The 19368-nt window shown below is 40.6% G+C and overlaps 1 protein-coding gene across 2 annotated transcripts in view; it reads right to left on the bottom strand.

The window, feature by feature from the left end:
• Positions 1-3290: 3290 nt before the first annotated feature.
• LOC104476868 (guanine nucleotide-binding protein G(t) subunit alpha-3) overlaps positions 3291-19368 on the bottom strand; it is a 29306-nt gene continuing 13228 nt past the window's right edge. For both annotated transcript variants that reach the window (XM_086739953.1, XM_086739952.1), the window contains exons 3-8: positions 18153-18294; positions 14512-14669; positions 10507-10635; positions 6033-6162; positions 5673-5826; positions 3291-4890 (exon numbers count right to left, since the gene is read on the bottom strand). In XM_086739953.1, the coding sequence (XP_086596079.1) occupies positions 4700-4890; positions 5673-5826; positions 6033-6162; positions 10507-10635; positions 14512-14669; positions 18153-18294 (904 nt within the window). In that variant the 3' untranslated portion in view covers positions 3291-4699. The remainder of the gene's footprint in view (positions 4891-5672; positions 5827-6032; positions 6163-10506; positions 10636-14511; positions 14670-18152; positions 18295-19368) is intronic.

Genomic DNA, 19368 nt, shown 5'->3' with positions numbered 1-19368 from the left:
ACACAGCTGAATTGCTTGTTATTCCTACTTATATAAAACTTTCAGCAACAGATCATAGAATCATAGAATGGTTAGAGTTGGAAGGGACCTTCAAAGGTCATCTAGTCCAACCCCCCTGCAAGGAGCAGGGACATCCCTGACTAGATCAGGTTGCTCAGAGCCTCATCCAGCCTGGCCTTGAATGTTTCCAGGGATGGGACATCCACCACCTCTCTGGGCAACCTGTTCCAGTGTTCCACATTGTAAAAATTTTTTTCCTAATATCCAATCTGAATCTACCCCCCTCTATTGTAAAACCATTACCCCTTGTCCTATCACAACAGGCCCTACAGAACAGCCTCTCCCCATCTTTCTTGTAAGCCCCCTTGAGGTAATGGAAGACCGCTATCAGGTCTCCCTGGAGCCTCCTCTTCTGCAGGCTGAACAGCCCCAACTCTCTCAGCCTGTCCTCATAGGAAAGGTGCTCCAGCCCTCTTATCAGCTTCGTGGCCCTCCTCTGGACCTTCTCCAACTGGTCCATGTCCTTCTTATGTTGGGGACTCCAGAACTGGACACAGTACTGCAGGTGGGGTCTCACCAGGGCAGAGTAGAGGGGCAGAATCACCTCCCTCGACCTGCTGGCCACGCTCCTCTTTATGCAGCCCAGGATGCGGTTGGCCTTCTGGGCCGCAAGGGCACATTGCTGGCTCATGTTGAGCTTCTCGTCCACCAGCACTCCCAAGTCCTTCTCCTCAGGGCTGGTCTTGATCCATTCCCCACCCAGCCTGTATTTGTGCTTGGGATTGCCATGATCCAGGTGCAGGACCTTGCACTTGGCCTGGTTGAACTTCATGAGGTTGGCACAGGCCCACCTCTCCAGCTTGTCAAAGTCCCTCTGGATGGCATCCCTCCCTTCCAGTGTGTCGACGGCACCACACAGCTTGGTGTCAACAGATATTACACTGATTACACAAAGCTAAGCAAAAAACTAAAACAAAAAAGGTAAGAGCCACCTGCTCATTAGACAATCCAGACACAGATAAACAAGCTGGAACAAAGCTCCAAGCTAGTTGAGACTAGTCCAGACAAAACCTGACAAGCTCTCAGGCTTGTGTTAAATTAACACAAAGCCTGTGGCTTGTTACCGGCAACAGCAACACTGTATTTACTAACGCATGGGGCTACACAGGGCATTCTTAACAAAGAAGGAAAAGAGATTCGAAGGGATCCAGTAAGAGAGTCCAACAGATGCAGTCTTTTTTTCACTATTTAATGATTAATTTTACATGTCGAAAAGTACAGTACTTGGACTGAAAGTTAGGGTGACAGCTGATGATAGGGTTAGGATTTGGATAAGAACAGTTTTGATAAACTTAAATCTCGATGCATCATTGAGAACACTGAGAAAAAAGAAAAGGGCTCATCTTGCTTTAAAGTGCTACTTTACCTTCTGTCATTCACTTCTCAATTTCTAGCCTGGGGTAGATTTAAAACTAGGGAGTAAGGCTAGAATTTGAGAATGCCCTGGCTGAGGAGCCCAGGTTCCTGCTGCATCTTGGAGGTCTTCTGGAGCTGGGAAGAAGAATCATGCCATTTTCCTTAAAACTATATTTCCTTAACCCCTTGTTGGCTCCTGTCTCATGCCTATCTTTGAAACAAGATAGGACAGAGATCAGAGTTACAGCTAGTGTTTTGGAAAGCAGGCTCATGAGCCCGGGTTCCTGCTGCAACTTAGAGGTCTTCGAGTGTATAGAATAGGTTTCAAACTGCTGAAGACACCTTTTCTTCATCATTTGCTGCTCAGGGGACCAAATTCATTTCTAGCTAAGGCAAAAATGGCAGGTGGGGTTAGGGACTGGGAAAGTTGTTTTCTATTATTTAGTTCCTTTTCTATGGAAAGCACAGACATATTCCTGGGAAGATTTTTTTGAAACCTCTGGCTATCTTTTCTCTGGAAGTCATGTTTCATGTTTCCATCTGGTCTCAAAGATTTCTTTCCCTTGTGAATAATAACCTGTTTTCAACAGAAATGGGAAGATGGTTTTTCAGTACGTACATGGAGAGAAAAGTATAAAAAGTCTATCACGTATGAAAACTACATGGCAGATACCATGGTCTTCCCTCTTCCTCCTTGCCTCCCGTCCAGCCTCACGCCTCACTTTTGGCCCTCCCTGGGCAGGCAGGCACTGTTTGGGTGGCTGCAGGCCCATGGCAGGGTCAGGCTTCAGCGCGAGGTGCGTGTCGGTGTAGGCCTGGCATGGCCCACCACGGGCTGGTGCCTGAACTGGGACGCTCAGTGATTCTGCGAGGCAAATTCGGAGATATTTAATGAATTTAAAGGATTAGCCAGCCTGGAGGAGAGAGTAATCCAGCTCACTGTCTGGGGTAAGCCAGCCCAAGCGGGATATAGGTGACCTGGATTACACCCCGTGTAGTAGGAGGAACATGCTGGGTTTCCTGAAAAAAATGAAATTAAGGATGAACACTTCGTCAGCAGGACTGCGGATTCCCGCTCCCCGCCTCCCGCAGCCAGCCCAGCTCTGTATGTGTTTTCATAGGAAGGAACCAGAACGGGTGCCGAGGCCCGACCCCTCGGCGCGTCCCGCCCCGTTGTGCCGGCCCGGCCGCGGCCTGGCCCCGCCCGGGACCGCACCCCGGTCCTGCAGCCGGCGGCGGCCGCCAGGCGCTGCGGTGCCACTGCGGCCCCTGGCGGCCGCGCCTGGCGCCGCTCACGGGCGCAAGCGAGGCGGGAGGCGGCGGGCGGCCCCAGGGAAGGGCTGGTCGGGATTGTTTGGGATCCAGGCTCCGGTATTGACCGGCCAGTCCCAAGCAGATCGGCGCAGCACGCCTGCCTGCTCCCCTGGGCGCGGGTTCCAGAGGGAGCCGGAGCTGCCCGGTGGGCTGAGGGAGCTCCCCGCGCTCCCTGCCCTCCCGCCCGCACAGTCGCAGGCCTGCTCCGGGGGGATCGCTAAGCCTGCCGCTCAGTCCTGTCACGGGTTTGCTAGAAACTCGGGCAAACTTAGGCCTGCCTGACTGCTTAAAGCATGAGTAGGAACCCCAGTCTGTACAGTCTTACATAAACTCTATAAACCCTGACGCGGCGGTGTAAGGTCCGTCCGATTTCTTAGGCATTTGTTTAAAGAGTGTTCTTGAGAGGCTTGTTTGTTCATGGATTTATTTCTTAAAGATCTTGGCTTTTACTGTGCCATCAAGGTATTCAGAAATGAATGTTAATGCCACCATATTTTAAATTTTTCATTTTAAATTAGATTTATTGCTGGAAATGAATACAGAAATCATACCACTGGAAATCCATTATTTTGACTATAAGCCACAAAGTTAATCAAGTGAAGCATTACAAATCAGGCAGCAATAGAAATCCAGACAGTGCGAAATGTATTTTAGCTCCCTACACCCTGCTTCTGCTGGGAGACCTGCACAGACTGATGAGCGACAGCTTATGGCCACAGCTTGCAGGACTCTGTTGTTCAGTGACCAAGTTGCCTACTCTAGTTTTCAATAATTAGAATAATCAGAACACAGTGAGTGTATGGTAAAAATTAGATTGGAATCTATTAAAAAAAATGAAAAAGCCAGAAGGAAACATTTTGTCAGTGATCAGATATAAAAAGTGAGTGTTGTTTCAAGACCAAATTTAAAAATTCTGTTTAATATTTTTAGAAATCCCATTCTGTTTAACACAGTTAAATATTTTCTGCAGTTATAGTCACAGTGAATCAAGAGGAGTTAAAGGAGAGCAGTTCTTCATTAGCAAGTTCTTCGCATAGGGAATGGATCTCTCTGCCAAAGTCCCAAGATGTGCTTTTGCCACAAGGGCTGGTGGATTTACAGCTGCTTTGCACTGGTGGAAATGACTGCTGCAGTCACACGACACTGGTGAAGCTGTCCAGGACTATTAATTATTATTTTTTAAAAAGTCACATCTTCAATTGTTAAAAAAAAAAAGTTTCAAGTTGCCTTTGTGGCCTATGCAGGAACTGACAGTTACTATAATATTTTTTTCTCCCTTAGAGGTTCAAAAAACTTGCCTCCATCTTTCTATGTTTTATTTTTCCAAAGTGGATAGCAGCATTTATGAATTTTATACATGTGCAGCTTTTATATACCTGTTCTCCAGCTCTTCTAAGAAAACAGTATAATTAAGCATTCAGATTTGCACTGCTCTTTGTCATACATCAGGTAAGTCTGGAGGGGTTGCCTTTGTTGAATTAATAGTATGTCATTTTAGTTGTTTATGTAAACAAGAGTACTGAATGGGAATTACCTATTGATACTGTTTAATGCTACAGCTTTCCTAAAGCTTGACTATAAATAAAAGTCAGTTATCTGTTATATATTATGTTTTTTTCTCCCATGACTGGAAAACACAGGATACGGAGGTGTCCTCAGTTTCCTGAGAGGTGCTGATTACTTTCAAATCGTGTGGATTAAAATAGGAATTTCTCTTTGATTCCAGTAGGATTTATCAGTGACTGGCATCTCTGTGGAGCGGGAGCATTTTTTCAATGTTCTTACGACATACAGAAAGTCAGTGTTGGTCTGCAATGTTCAGACTATATCCAAGTCTTCAACTGACAGCTAATGAAAGCCTAATTGATATTAGTTCTTCCCTAGCGTTTGTTATTTCAGTCAGCACATAGGATGAAGAGAGGAAAGTGGACAAAGATCAAGTTAGGCTATGAGCAAGGAAACGGAATGGCTAGAAAAGCCCACAGTCTTTCAGGTTTTCTTTGATTATTATGTCTGTGACTGCATCAAATACAAACTTGACATTCTGGGTATCTGTGGCACATGTCAGGTGAGAATATATCTCTTTATCTTCTTTCCTTATGTTCAAGTCTAGGAATTGTTTCTTGATGTAATTTCCAGCATCTTCAAATGTATTTAGTCCTAGTGGAGAGAACAGTAAAAGAAAGAGAAGACACATTTCAACTGGTACTTCCTCACAGCTGTTAAGAAACAAGAATTTTTTTTTCTTTCTTTTTTTTTTTTTTCCTAGAGGAAGTTAACTGCATGCATTAGTGTGTTAGCTTTAGCTGGGATAGAGTTAGTTTTCTTCATAGTAGCTAATACAGGGCTATGTTTTGGATTTGTGCTGGAAACAATGTTGTTTATATACAGGGATGTATTTTCTCGTGCACTTCCAGCCTACTCATTGGTGGAGTGGTGTGAGAAGCAGAAAAGGTGTTAGCTGTGTGTAAACACTGCTCAGCAATAACTAAAATATCCCTGTATTATCAACATTGTTTCCAGCACAAATTCAAATGCTCCTGAGTAAGTGAGTGTGAAACAGTTAAGGACCTTAGAGAAACAGCAGGAAGTGAGAGAAACAGAAGAAAAAAGGAAGGAGCATAAAGGGCATAATCTACATATCAGACAAAATTGATGGGAAGTATGAAAATGAAGAGACTCTCTTCTGCCAATGGAAAGAAGCAAGCATCTCCAGAGAGACATGATCCCACCCTAGAATAAGCATAATGAGTAGGTGAGGTGAATTGGATTCGGCAATGTCTGTCCCCTACCATTCTTTTGAGAGAAAGGCTAGATGCTTCGATAAGATGCTTAGTATTTAAATGGTTATATATAGGTGACCTGAGTTGAAATCTCAGTCTTTAATGCATGGCCTGCATTAATCATATGAATGTATCTTCTTCTGAAAACCCCAAACTTACCCTTGTACTCAGGAAAGCAGATATTCAGATGAACTTTTGTTATTTTCTCTTGAAAGAGGTCTTTTTTGTTTAGAAACAGCACGATGGAAGTAGCTGCAAAGCACTTGTGGTTGCAGATGCTGTTGAACAGTTGTAGGCTTTCATGCATTCTGTTCTGTTGAGATGCAAAAGGTGAACATGAGAGACTGACAAATCTCATCCCCATATGTCATTTTTACTGTAATGTTCTTTACTGGCAAGAACCAATACAGCATAATAGCCCTTAAATGGTTATCAGGGAAGAGGAATAGTTCTGATATGCCATCAGAGAGTACATTAAAACTTAGCAGCAAAAAGGGTTTTTTGTCTCTTCTGACTCACCACTTCTTTATCTTCCACCAGAACCATGTCATAGGCACTGAGTGCAGCACAGAATATGATGCAAGTAACTCCCTCAAAGCAATGAATCCACTTTTTTCTCTCTGATCGCTGTCCACCCACATCAAACATCCTTTGCAGAAAAAAATAACATATGTGCAATGTAAAGTACTAATAAGGACATGGTCATGCTGTTAATGTGCAGAGTGCAACTGGAGATGAATGACAATCAAATACCTAGCTTTTCCAAATATTGGTCTGTTTCTATCCAGCAGGTCAAGGAGTACTACATATTGTTTACAGCTTTGTAGTGGGCATAAAATGCAATGTAAATGCTTAAATATCTGCATATAGGAAATACATTCAGTACTTTTAGGTGGCACTCCGAGTTGAAGAAGTGAGGCTCTGCATAAGAGCTCAGTGCAGCACTAAGCCCTGAAGACAAGCATTTTTCAAGACAGAGTTCATATGTGAAACATTGACAAAAGACCCTCAAAACCACAATCATTTGGTACTTCATAATCTTTCTTGTAGTGAACTGACACATTGATCAATAGGGCGTATGACTGGAAACCAATCGTGGGCTGACCCACGGGTTATGTTTAATTGGCAGGTGTAGATCTGTATTTGGTCGTTTACTTATTGCCCTGGTGTGGTCACTTAGCTAGCTATATAACCTGCAGCCTGTGTTTGCGTGGGGGGTCTCTGTCCTATCAACCTCATTAGTTGCTGTTTAAGCAGCAGTTAGTTCATGGGGAGCAGGAATCCCTTCATTTATAGGGAGGAAAATGTAGGGCTGTCGTTCTCTATGTTAATTATCTTCAGTCTTTGCCAGAAATTACTACCTTTGGGTAGAGTCATATGAACTTTTCATGGACTCTTTTGTGGGGTCCAAAGCCAACTGAGCACACCTAGCTGGGACCTAGTTATGGCCCAACTGAGATGGAGCTGTCATCAAAGCTACCACTGTTTGGCGTAGCACTAGCTTTCAGAATTCCCACTCACATTTGCAGTTCTTCAGATATAAGGAGTAGGGCTTTCTTTTTCCTGTTTTTCTGACATAAAAGGTGCCAAGCTTGAACATTTTTCAAGTGCATTAGAAAGGAGAAAAAATGTGTAAAAAATCAAATTTACCCTTACTTTTTTTTATTTCCTTATGTGCATTATGACTTTTTCCTGTGCTGCCTGTTGTTGAACTTAAAACTGTAAAACCTAATCCCCTGTTGCATTATCCCTTCCTTCGAGAAAATGCATTAAATCTTACTCTCTGCATGTATCTCCTGCAACATCTGAAAATTAAATACAACTCAGTTTTCATAGCAATGAAAATATTGGGATTCAGTATGAAAAAAATCATGTCAGTAATAAACAGAGCAAGAATAATTTGTTACTGAAACACCATTTTTCGCACCGTATTGATCCTCTGTTTTCTTCACCACCAGCAATGCAGCTGATGGAAACAAAAGTTATTGCTCATCATTTTTTGTCCTCCTTAGAAGAAATTAAACCCTTCTCAGTGCTAGTGCTGGACTATTTCTGCAGCTGAGGAGTAATTACAGATTTCATTTTTTTTTTTTCTAGTACGTTTCATCTTTCTCTGATCATTGGGTGTCTATAAATGTGGATTATTAGGAAATCAGGAAGCTGTTGTGGAGCAAGATTTTGATAATGGCATTCTTCCAAGCGTATCTTCACTGAGTTCAGTATGCCTAGTGAAGAGTGACGTCAGTATGAATAAAGCATCTTGACTTTTAGCTGTGAATAGTGCCCCCAAAACACCAGCTGTTACAGGTGTGTGGTAGGTAGCTCTGAAATCAGGATTGGGGTAGGGGATCTTCAAAATTTAGTCTCACTAAAGTTTCACAAGCATACATAATCATATGAATCTGTATTCACTTGCTGCAGGCTTTTAGCATATGGCCCTGTGAATATTCATGAGAAGTCAGTTAAAATAGGACAAGATCAAGGCCAGAGGCAATGCCTGGGGGCAGTTTTTGTTGTACTAGCATTAGCTTGCTTAGCTCTTCTCATGTCAGGCCAGAATTTAACATATGTACATGTAAAACTGAACTCCCTCTGTGAGTGGTATAGAATGTATTTCTGAGATTATCTTTTTCTTTTACTGACACAGTCAAAGTTAGTCTTGAAAGATCTATTTTTTTGCCAGCACTATTCTTGGAAAACCTAGCCACAGATATGGGACTAGCTGTATTTTCATTTGTCCTAGTGTTACATATAGTGAGACCTGAAGACTAAAATAAAGCTTGATCATTGCGGTTAGACTCTTCCTAGCACATCAATGGAAACTACAGCAGGAGAGGACCTATGAATATCAGACCTCCTTTTAAAAATGTTTAAGCATGTTCTCAACTCTGGAAATCAAAGTCAACATTGGTGAAATAAATTGAAGAGCATAAGAAATGTAAATTACACTAAACCAGCAAAGTAATCGCTAAGACAATAGCAAATAACAGGAGATGTTGTCTGTGCAACTGTAATTCAGTTCCCTGGAGCAATAGTGGGATTTAGACTTTTACTGCATGGATACAAAATGTTTTCTGCCTCATTCAGTTCAGAAGAGGGACAAGTGTTTACTGGATGAGGCATCTGTTCATGTTTTCTTGTTATCCATGTATGGCTTGAGACCCCAAGCCTCATTGAAGTAAATCAAACAAAACTCACTCTAAATGTGGAAGTGTTCCTCTCTTTATAGATATTTCTATGATACTTATCAAACTAAGTGCAGAGTCATGAGGATCCCCCAGCTGTTTTGCATTGCTCTGGTAATGCAAAGTAGCAGTAACTGGCTGGTTAAGATGGATTTATAGCTGCTCTGCATCCCTACAACAGCTTAAAACCCTCAGGCTGTTTTGTAGAGTTTTTACCTCTTATGACTTAAGTGCCTAAAACCACCAATTAATTTACTCATGTAACACTACTGTGATGCATAGCAGAGAGGCCAAACACAGCATTTTTTGTATTTGTGGTGGCATTAGGAGCCTTCCTCTTTTTTACAGACACTCAGATAACTTAATTCTCAGTTGTGTTGCATTTTAGTTGGACCTAGACACCAATTCTGATATTCTAATATCAGGACTGGTAGCATTCGTGTCAAAGAGGGTTTACATTCTGATGATTTCTTTCTCCATCCTGGTTTTGGTTTTATTTCTTACACAAACTATGGTTGTAACTGAAGGTGCTCAGATTTCCTGTGTGCAAAGCTGTCTGGAAATAGGTAAATCCGAGAAAAAGATGATGACCATGACATTGCACCGTAGCGATTGTCAGTAAGTGTTGAATTTTCACGAGTGATCAGTGTATTAATAGGTGATAATAATTTATTTGTAGGCCATCAGAATCTTACTTTGTATATGTAATCTTTCTTGTGTCAAGGCATCTGTGTGGTAGCATAGGTGGCTTGGGGGACGTTTAATTGCCACATGAGCAGAAAAAAAGAAGCCCAATGAAAAATGTAGAAGTTATAATCCTGATGCTTTGTACATTTGTCTGTCTCTACAGACAGGTTCTTGTCTAGGTCACATTCCTCACTATGCACTCCAGCCTTTAAATTAAGAATTAAATGGAATCCAGCCCCTAGAGAAAAGCATTATAGAACACTGAAACTATCATAATTCATTCAAATACATTTTCATGTGGAATTACATGTTTTTAATTGGTGCACCAAACATAACAAAACCTTGAGTAGCTAAAAGTGTCAGTTATTATTATAAGAGGTTGCCCAGAGAGGTGGTGGATGCCCCATCCCTGGAAACATTCAAAGCCAGGTTGGATGAGGCTCTGAGCAACCTGATCTAGTCGGGGATGTCCCTGCTCCTTGCAGGGGGGTTGGACTAGAAGACCTTTAAAGGTCCCTTCCAACCCTAACCATTCTATCATTCTATGATTCTATTTTCAGTCAAATTTCTCAGAGACATTATTTTCAATATTTTTTTTTCTTAACACTTTGCTTTTCATCTTAAATGAGCATGAAGGCATGCATGCTAATACTGAAATTTCCCATGGGACAGAAATTATTATTTTTTGCCAACTGTAATGCGTTCCAGTGTTAAGAGCAGTTATTTCTGTTCTCAGAAGAAGACAGTGAAAGGTTGAGAGTGCATGCAAATTAGTAGTCATCAAATGTTTTGCATGCTGTTAAGGACATTTAGGTAGGCAAATTTCATAAATGTCACAAACAATTATTCAAATAGCAGGATACAAATAATGCTTTTTAGACACTTACATATGTAAAAATGTTCTTTTAGAACCTGATAATCTGAGATCTCTTAATAACAGTCCATTAATTGGAGTATTGGTACTAAAATATCTTGCTTTTTTTGGCCATTTCAAAATATTAAGTAAAAGTGAATTTGAGGATATCACAATGTGATTAGCAATATTATAATAGATCAATACATTTGAAAAGAAAATACTTAAAGATAAAACCACAGAAAACTGTCAAATGCAGCTTTTGTACCTGAAGTTCAAATCCTTGAAAGAAAACTGAGTCTCTATAATCCCAGTTGTTTTCACTCGGGAGTGCAAAACATCTTGCTCACTGGGCACATAGTCCGGCATTACTAACCTGTCCAAATCATTGAGGTAACTAAGGAGAGTAAAAAGAAATGGCGATTGGTGAATTCAAAAGCTGAAATTAGCGTTCCATATAATCACTTAATATTGAGCCGCTTCTAAATATTTTATGTAAATTACACATTTAAATACACTACTATTTTTTTATACAACCTAGACCCACAATCTACAGCCTTTTTTTTTTTTCTTATATACAGAAGTATAATTTAGTTGTATATAATAAAAATATTTCTGAGAATTTCAGTTAAGGAAAATCCTCATTTTCCTCAGGGATGCTAAAAAACCCATCTTGTCAGGAAATTAGTTTTGTCCGTCTGCTTTCAGCAAGTGGAAATTGCTGCCACAGGGGAAGAACCGCAAGCATCTCTTAGAAGCAGCTTGACTAGAAGTCCCAGCCTATCAGACCTGTGGTAGCAGTAACTTCCTTCCTAAGCGAATGGGAGGGTATAATATTTTGAAGGAGTTCACATTTAGGGGCTGTTTTCCTTGCAGACCTATCAGTTTACAAGAGGAAGGTACATGATACTTTTTAAAAACTATATTTTGTTATCAAAACTAGAAGCTTCAGTGAAGCCGAGTACCCCCTCGGTTAGTATTCTTACAAACCCCTGGAAAGAAAAGGGTTATCTGGTTTTATGTCTGGCATGCAGAGTTAAAATCTGCATGAAACAGGAAGCCAGACCAGATCTTGGAAGCCCATTCTTGTCCTTCCACCAGCCCTTCTCCTGTCTCTTCCAGTGGCATTCAGCTTTCTCAGAATATCTGAAGAGACCCTATTAATCCTCTGGCTAGTCTAGGAATTTGTGTAAAGTGGTTATAAATTGACAAATGGAGAAGAGGTGATGTCTGGGTAGCTTTCTACCTTTTAACTACTAATATTCAAATAAAGAACAAAGTCAAAAGCAAGAAACCACATACAATAGTTAAGCATGTTCAAGCTTTCGGTGTCCCAGTTGGCACCTTTCCATTTGTAGCCTCTTGCCTCTGACAAACCAACCCAGTCTTCCTAATGTTTATTAGGCTTCATGCCTTTTTTTTTCTTCTCTGACACAAAGTCTGCCCAGCATGGAGTTTTGCTGTTCAGTTTAACCAGACATCTACCAAAGCAATCCTCACAGCTCATCATCCTTGTCTGCAATATTTAATGCATCTCAAAGTAAAAAAATAAAATAAAATAAATTTTATAAAAGTTAGAATCTTCCATATGGAGATTTATAAGTAATGCTTGGAAATGAGATTTTCTTATTTTAAGTTGAATAGACTGAGTCCACTCAGCAAGGAGTGCTGAAGATGATCTGAGTAATTCAATGTTTGCTCATTATTTGAGTCCAGGAAACAATCTGTTTTTTTAAAAAATGCAATATAGCTCTGGGTTTCTGAGTAGGGCCTGAGGCAAACTCATTGCAGCTCACCTCTGTGGAGGGTGGAAACAAAAGACATTTTGCAATTTATAAAGCATGTAAGCACTAAAATAAACTCTTCTATATAAAATTTATTTTAAAGATCTGATTGCTCTTAGTCACAAATATCTAAATTAAGTTCAACATAGCCAATTATAATTGCATAAAAAAATAGACCAAGTTCATTATCTAGTTAATGGAGCAAGAGAGGCATCTTTGGATTCTTCCTAAAGCTGTAGGCAGCTCCAAGGGGACAGACTGCAGGCCAGCTCTCCACTGGCAGAAAAGGGAACACAAACTAGTAAGTTAGTCTAAATGTCTGATCTTTCCTTGGCTTGAGTTAGGTGACATGAACCCTGCCCTGAGAGGCAGGTGACTGAGTAAGCAAGAAGCACCATGTGCTGCTGGTAGCTATGCAGTGACATTTAAGGTCACGATTTATAATCCTGATTTTGCCCCTTCCTTACCCATCACTCCATCTTAAAACAGGATTAATTCCAGGTGAGTCTAAGGAAGAAATTCCAGCCAAATTTAACATATAAAGGATTTTCTTTTCTTCAGGAGATCTCATTTTTTTTTTTAAAAAATTAAAACACATAGAGGAAAGGCAGTAATCAAACTTCATTAGCATGAATTAATAATGAAAAGACTAAGAGAAGTTGACCTTAGAAAGTCAGAGTTTACATAGTATAAATCAATACTCTGTGTAGAAGGTTGTTCACAGGAGCTGAGAAATGGGCTTTTGGTTTTAAAATAAATTGAAATGTAGCATTAAATGGTTGATTGACTCTGGCTGGTTTAGAACTGGTCATAGAAGCCCGGCAACAAGGGCCAAAGTTAAGTTCATTTTAATGATTAAGAGCCAAAGGCTAGATTTTCGGAAGCATCAGGTACTGAAAGATGAAGACAAAGGATCAGTGGGATTTTTCAGAAATGTTCAGGAAGATACAAAACATATCACTGTGTTGTTTTTTATGTAACTGTGGCAATAAGTACTTATTGGCTCCTTTACAATCTGCACTAGCTCCCTTAAATACAGAAACCTGTTGCAGGTTAAAACATGACACAGCACATAACGCTGATAGGGAATTACTTCAGACTATCTTATCTTCTTTTCAGGCAAAAAAAACCCCTGTAATCTGCCAGGCATAGTGTAAACAGGCTAATAAACAGGTAAATATTTTTTTTTCTGCCTTTTCTTTGTTTTTAATTTCAAGAACTGTTTTTCCTTTTCATTGTAATGACTGACGTATTACAGGGTTTTAGTGCTGGGAACTGCACCGTGGCCTGTCAGAAAGGATATGTTAGGAAACAAAGATTGCTCTGTACTATTCCTATAGAAATACAAGGCTGCCGTAAAATACTGCCGAGTCAGGCACAAATCAACTTAAACAACTCAAACTCGCTGTTTGAGTATCCTGCAGAAAGGTCTCAATTCTTGTTTTGAAGTTATAAAGGGATGAAGAATTCTCATATTTTTGTGGTGTATCCCTTCTGCTATCTACAATTAGTGAGCTATTGCTGCCTTCAGTTTGCCTGGCGCCTGGCTCCTGGCCCAGACTTGGGCTGTGCGTTTGCCTGCTGAGTAGAAGGGACACCCAGCACCTTGTGAGGTTTCCCTCTGGAGGTGCCCTCAGCCTGTAGGAGGAGCTACAGGAGCAGAGAAACCTCCAGTTGCAGATCTTGGAAGATGGACCTCAGCTGGAATAGCCCTCTGCCGCAGGCCTAGAGTCAGACTTACACATTCTAGGAAAACTCCAGCCCAGGTAACACCTCCCATCTGGGTCTTGTGTGGCCCTAGGGAGAAAACGGCAGAGCAGGACCTGCCAGAACAGCTGTAGAAGCAACCAAACCAGGGACTCCTGAAAAGTCTAAGCTTCCTGACTACATCTAAACTAGGAGATGTGCTCCAGCTGAATGCTGACCCATTGTGGAGTCGGAGCTGAGCAGCTCTAGTCCCCTGCCACCTCCCAGGCCACAGAAAGGGAACTGGGGCCATCAGATTGGAGAGTGGCTGCAGCACCACTGACAGACCAGCTGGATGCTGAGACGGTAGCGGCCCAGGGAACAGCTGTCTATGTGGCCAGATTTTATAGTTTTATCCAGTCTTCTGTTTAGCAGCTTGAAATGTATACATTCAAAGCACAACTCTAGGTAAAACCTAAGCTATTTCAGTTTACTTTTCCCTCATTTTGTCAATCTTAGAATTACCTAGAGAGAGAAAAGACCTTTTTTCTTTTTTTTTTTTTTTTTAACAGTTTAAACAGTCTCACAGAAACAAATGTTCCTTGTTTTCATGTGTTTCCTTCAGTTAAACATTTCTAATATATTAAAAACATTAGCAAAAAACCCCATTCTTTTTCAGGTTAATGAGCAATAATTTTCATAGGCTATTCTGCACATGAGGAAGGGTTCTTGTTGCAAGCTGTCTTACGTTGTCCGTTACAGTAATAGCCAGCTGTTCAGCACCTGCAGCTGGTGTCACCTACTAGGCTGCTGAATCGTTGAGCTCGTACTCCGCTGCCCTTGCGAAGCAGGCCTGTGTCCCGCCGTCCCTCCACAGTTGTTTGATGAGTTCAGCCAATTCAGAAGACATGTCACCGTCTTCCAGAGTTGTTGCCATGGCACACAGTTTCCTTTCGTCTTCCTGAAGAGAAAGTCCAGTAAATATTGTGCAAGCGTACTGTGCCCCTCCGCTTCCTTGAAGATGTGCTTGGTTTGCAATGAGTTGCAGGGGCAAAATTTCTCATTTTCACTGATTTTTCCAGGTAGCTGTACTCATCTGTGCATGTAAGCATCCTTTTAGAAGCTCACTTCCTTTTAGTTAGTGCCATGGTTGGACTTAAATCCAATCCTGATAGACAGAGTTTTCCTCTTTTTATTGTTTTGTTTTGTTCATACAAGGGCTTAGTTTCATTTTACCGTAGGTGTTCACTAAAGGTTCAACTTGGAAGGCAGGGTTTTATTTTAAGAGAGAGTAGTGGGTTATCAAAAACTAAATTTAAAAGGATATTTAAAGCTTAATTATATTATGGCTACATCAAAGCAGAAATATATAGCTAAATATATTTTTGAATGTGTTTGGAAGAAAAAAAAAATCTAGCTTTAGGCCACAGTGAGAAATGAGGTGAAGTGAATATAGGTAGTGAATGCATTTCTTTGGGGAAGAAGAAACCTGTAACTGAATAAAATCCCAGATATTTTAAATCTATTGTTCTGTATTTTTTTTCCTTTTGCAGTCAGTCCAAAAAGACTTGAAGTAATACATTAAAAATATTTGTTTTCAGTGGTTAACAGCTTAGGAATGTACTGTAAATAAAAAGCATGATTAAAATAGAGTCATTTGATACACTGTCACAGCAGTGGATAATTATAGAACGTAATTCCTTTCTAGCTGTATAAGTAGACAACTGAAGCGACTTGCAGTCAATAGTTGCAAAAGTAGAAATGGATTCTGACAGACGTTGTATGTTTTATTCAAAAACAGAAAACATCTTCACAATAACTGGCCACAAAATTATTTCAGGAATGTACTGTATCTTTATGTTTCAATAGAAATTGCAGTTTATGGAAACTTTGTAGAAGTCAGAAACTGATTAAAAAATAAAACACTGCAGGTTTTTTAAAGTATTGGAGAAATTGAGTTAGCATGGAGAAAAAGAAAAAAAGAGGGGAAAAAACACTAGAGAATTGTCTTCATTTGAAAGAGGAAGGAGGACAGTGGTACAATTGCCCTTCTACATTAAACAACATCAGCACCATTCTGCACCCCCGTCCTCTCGCTCAATGCTGGGATCAGCAGAGCTGAGTCACGCTTTCTCCTGTGTGCCCCTCATTTGTCTCCAGGGCTGCTCTCCAGGGCGCACACTTGTTCAGCTTCAAGATAAGAGCTGGAATGTTCTCTCCTTCAAGATATCACCTATCATTTAATGATTATAGTTGTCCTCCTACAGTGTTGGATTTGTTGGTTGAATAACCTACAACAAGAAACCTTGAGCTCAGTGCATCTAGGTGTATGGTGAATATTCACTGACTATTATGCAAAAGGTGGCAACTGTGGATTTTGATGCTTATGTAAAAAAGGATGATAGTGGGAGATTGAGTTTATCATAACCCTGATTTATATAATGTTTTGTTTCTTGTTGACATTTAAACAAACTTCAGATGATTTTCTTATTAAAAATAGATTGCAATGGCATTTTAGGAAGAAAAAAATACCTCTCTCCCCAGAACAGATGTTCAAAATTATGTGCTGATGCACTTTCAGCATCACTAAAAGGCATTTTCAGGCAGTCCTGGAACACAGATAAAGCCATTGCTTTCAGGCCCAGCATAAGCCCAATCTTTGGGCTAAATGACTTTAAACAGCTAAATCTGGACCAGAACACTGCAAGAATAAAGTCCAGCTGAAATCAAAGCTTATATCAAAACAAGTCAAGCATATAGATGGCTTATGATTTTACAGAAAATGTAAGCTAAGTTTGTTTTTGGAGGAAAGGTCAATGTTTAATGGTGATTCAAATAAATGTGACTAAAATTTCAATTTTTTTTTTCAATAAAACTCATATCCAGATTGCTTTTATTTGGTTCTGAGGCAGAACCACAGACACTGCAGACATTGCAAATATTTCATACAGCTGTATTCAACTGTGTTCCTAGAGGCCTATTGTGCCAATGACAGTAAGAGTGGGCTTACTGTGCTATAAATGATGAACTTAAAATAGCTGTATTTTCTGCATTTGGTTATATATAATCCCAAGAAAAGAACTGGGCTATTTAACAAAAATTTTCAATTCCCAGTTCCCCAGGCTGTGAAATCCCTTGAAAAGAATGTCTATGAAACTGGCATAGATGATAGGTGATGAGTGAACGTGTATAAACCTCTCAGAAAGTTTGGCAGGGCTGAGAAAAGAGGCTGAAGTACGGGGGCACAGGCAGAACACATCTCAGTTACAGATGGCAAACAGAGTCTGGACCACGTAGTGGATACTACAGGCTGAGCCAGGACCTGTGGTGAGGTGCTGCAAGGTTCAGATGTCTTGGGCCCTGTAGACTGGTAGATGGGTCCTTATGCAGTACATGTGTCTATCACAATTGAGGAGAGCGGGCCAAGTTGCCGCACATTCACATGGGCCTATTTTCTGTGTGCTGTTTTTGGGCACCGTTAAGTTTGTTTGTATGACTGGCATTCATGGACCCTTAAAAGAATGCAGGAAGTAAATGTTTAGTTTCTGTTTTGTCAAATGACTGTATGAGCTTCAGTAACCTCTGAAGCATTTGGTTATCATTTTTTAGGTCAAAGTACCACATGTCATTGTAACGACATGTAGATTTCTGGAACAAGAAAAGCTCTTTTGGGTAAGCAGATGTAGTTCCCTCTAAGATAAACCTCTAGGGAATAGGTAGAATTTGCCAAAACTGGAACCAGATGATATTCGGACAGGCCTTTGAGAAATTCTCAGCAAGGACTGAATTACAGGCAATAGGCTAAATTTTTGCATTGAGAAGTAACGTATGTGTTTTTCCTTTACTTCTGTCCCTGGAAATTCAGTGTGATTGCCAGAAGATGGCAGATCTTCTTACTGTGGTTCTTCGTCTCTGCACTTGTGTGTAGGATTGCTAACCGTGTCAGGAAGGGCAGACTCCACTCCTCTGCTGTGCCAGTGCGCCTGTGCTGCATCCACACAATGGGGAAGACCCTACTCCGGGAGCAATGCTAAATTCAAATATTCCCAACATGTCTAGATGACCCTTCCTGACATGGCTCAACCCCAAGATTTGTTCATAAAAGGGAAATATTTATTACATTTCCCAGTAGTAATAAATAAGTGACTAAGCAGCTAAGAAGAGGTTCTTTTTTTTTTTTTCTCCTTTCTTATGTCTTTGCAAGTTGAATATTTCTTTTGTAACAAATTAAATGGAAGTTTATGCAAAAATTAGATCTCAGGCATCAGTTTTGAGAAAATGAAAATAAGTAAGGATGTCTTGTCATGCATATAACTCAAGCAGTACTTAGTTTCCACAATCATAAAGCAAATACGGAACTCTTTTTGTTCTACTTGTCTTTACTACTATATTACAAAAAGTTGTATTCTAATGCCTATTTCAAGAGAAAGGGCCCCATACTCACAGTTCTAGCTGGGTTTTCGTAACTGATTCCTAACTTCGGCATTGCTTTCACGATAGAGAGGATAGACTGCACTGCGTTGCTGTAAATGACAGGTCTGAACTCCATGCGTTCCTGGTAGGTGAAACCATCTTTATGGATGATCCTGGTGCAAAAATAGAAAACAAAAGGTTTATGGGATGCATTAAAAGAAAAAAAAATTGTGAGAAGTTGGATCAGATGCTTTTGTGGTCAATGTGAGAAAGAACTGAATCCATCTTGGAGAAGCATTTATCAATGCTCAGTGTGCCTATTCTGCTGGAACCGGTTAACAGCAGTTTCTGCAGCTATATGAGGTTAAATTTATGAGGCTAGGTTGTGGCTCCCCAGTCTGAGGGAATAGGCACTGTTTTTTTGCCTTGTGGATCAATGTAAGATAATGTGTGAATCCAGAACAAGACCCAGGCCCATTCCTGTGGATGCAGGGCAAGTTGCGTAGCTGGACTTAGATCCCAAATAGTCCTGGGCTCTCACATTGCTTGTTTAGTCATTCTCATTGTTAACTTGAATCGTACCTAGAATAGGAAAAATATTGTAAATATAATTCTACAGACTCTGTTCTTCCTCACCTCAGTTGTTCAGAGTTGTTCACCAGGTTATTAAGTAAATAATTTCGGAGTTTTGGCTTCCCCCGCCCCACTCTCTCTTGCAGAGATACAGTCTTAACAGAGCTGTACAAGCAGAAAGGGGTGATGTGAAAGGTTAGCGCAGAATGAGTGGAGGTGTGTGTCCTGGAGAGACTTTCCCATTCAGAAAATAATTCACTTTCTCACACACACAGAACCCAGAGCACAATTGAATGTGCGGGAATCTTAACATCTCTATGACTTATGGATGTCAGAAAATTCAGAAGTTGCCTTCTTGTGTCTGTAGGAATAGCATCTGCAGGAAAAAAATGTATCTCTCAATGTTTCCCCAATTACTTCTAGACCAGGCAAATCTATAAACCAGGCTTTTGTTTTTTTGACCATGAACTCAAATCGATCTGCAAGATTCAAAGGAATGCTCTTGAACTTGGGAGTAAGATAAAGGGGAGCTGTGTTACGCAGTCTGGTATACTGTTGAACTGTTTTTTTCTTTGCCATCCTCTGAAATATCCATGTATCCTTGTGTCAACACAGTGATTTGAATGAAGTGATAAAAACTGTTGAGAGGAGAGGCTTGTTCACTTGGAGGAGTC

Source organism: Chlamydotis macqueenii, chromosome 1 (assembly GCF_036417535.1).
Source record: "Chlamydotis macqueenii isolate bChlMac1 chromosome 1, bChlMac1.mat, whole genome shotgun sequence".
NCBI classification, from domain to species: Eukaryota; Metazoa; Chordata; class Aves; order Otidiformes; family Otididae; genus Chlamydotis; species Chlamydotis macqueenii.
This window is presented reverse-complemented; position numbering and strand designations above follow the sequence as displayed.